The 1,303-nt window shown below is 45.6% G+C and overlaps 1 protein-coding gene across 2 annotated transcripts in view; it reads left to right on the top strand.

The window, feature by feature from the left end:
* The window catches only part of homer2 (homer scaffold protein 2), a gene marked incomplete at its 3' end in the record, with an annotated part of 33,281 nt that overhangs the window by 24,498 nt on the left and 7,480 nt on the right, over positions 1 to 1,303 (top strand). For both annotated transcript variants that reach the window (XM_014028073.1, XM_014028072.1), the window contains 1 exon segment: positions 783 to 939. In XM_014028073.1, coding sequence (XP_013883527.1) covers positions 783 to 939 — 157 coding nt within the window.

A 1,303-nucleotide genomic window follows, 5' to 3' on the forward strand; every position in this document is an offset into this window, starting at 1 on the left:
CTACAGGAGTTGTCCATCTGAGGGGCAGGTGTAGTCTAAGACAAAACCATGTTTATAAAATGTCCAACCCTTAAACATTTACATTTAGAATTTAGATTTTCTTTCATTTGATTTATCTTGATGTTTAAGTAAAAATTTCGGTCATAGAATCACTTTAAATACTTTTCAGTCAGTTATATGTCTATGATTCTGGTTCAAATACAGAACTTTATTTTTGTTAGATTGTTAACAAATTATTTGCGAGTTAATATTGCTTTAATGGACAATGATTTTAAAAAGTGAACCATTAAAACAATGTTAAATGTGACGTATTTGCAAACTTGGGTGCACCTAACTTTAGTACTGGTGCACCTGAGGAAAACTGTTAGGTGCGCCGGTGCGAAGACTTAGTTTCGAGCTCTGCATAATGTATTGTGGGCCGACTGCAGACTTTATTTTTCTGCTCGGAACGGTGAACAAAGCGAGAGAAAGGAGTACAGTTTAAATAAAAATCTGGTGGTATAAAAACTAAAAGTGGTGGTCTACCAAGGACCTGGCCGGGTYGAGTCCTTTGAAGGACCCAGCCCCTGTATTTGGACCCAGCTGGTTYATCTTGTCTTCTCTGGTGTCTGTCTCAGCTGTGAACCGTTCAGGAGCTTTAAATCTTCCCACTTCAGGTGTTTTTGTCTCGTCTGAACGTCCCCCGGCAGCCTGAGGAAGCTAAATGTGTCCAGAGTTGTGCTCGCAGCCTCGTCAGTCATGTTCACACTCCTCCTTCCTGCCTGTGTGTTTGTGTCTGGCAGCAACACCAACACCAAGAAGTGGGAAACGGAGCTTCAGACGTTACGAGAGAACAACGCCCGGCTGGTGGACGCGCTGCAGGAGTCTTCGGCTAACGTGGAGAGCTGGAAGAAGCAGCTGAACGCCTGCAAGGACGAGAGCGACGCGCTGAGGCTAAAGGTGAGAGGGACACCTTCACCCGGAAGGTCAGACCGTGCAGTGAGCTCCAGCTCAGTTCAGGTTCTGTCCGGTTGAGCTCAGATTCGGATAATTTCAGAACCTGATAAAGTCCAGATCAGTTTGATTCTGWTCTACAGACCCTCTAGGTCCTCACAGAGAGGAAGGTCTCCAAAGGTTCTGATCCGTTTAACAGAGTTCTGTAGGTGTCGTTACCTCCTCTGTTCCTGCGCCACAGTCTGAGGTCCTAAAAATAGAATTGTTTTAGTTTCATAATGAAAGTGGGCTGCTGCTGCACCAACACTGCTGCTGCACCAACACTGCTGCTGCACCAACACTGCTGCTGCACCAACACTGCTGCTGCACC

Source organism: Austrofundulus limnaeus, unplaced genomic scaffold, assembly GCF_001266775.1.
Source record: "Austrofundulus limnaeus strain Quisiro unplaced genomic scaffold, Austrofundulus_limnaeus-1.0 Scaffold716, whole genome shotgun sequence".
NCBI lineage: Eukaryota > Metazoa > Chordata > Actinopteri > Cyprinodontiformes > Rivulidae > Austrofundulus > Austrofundulus limnaeus.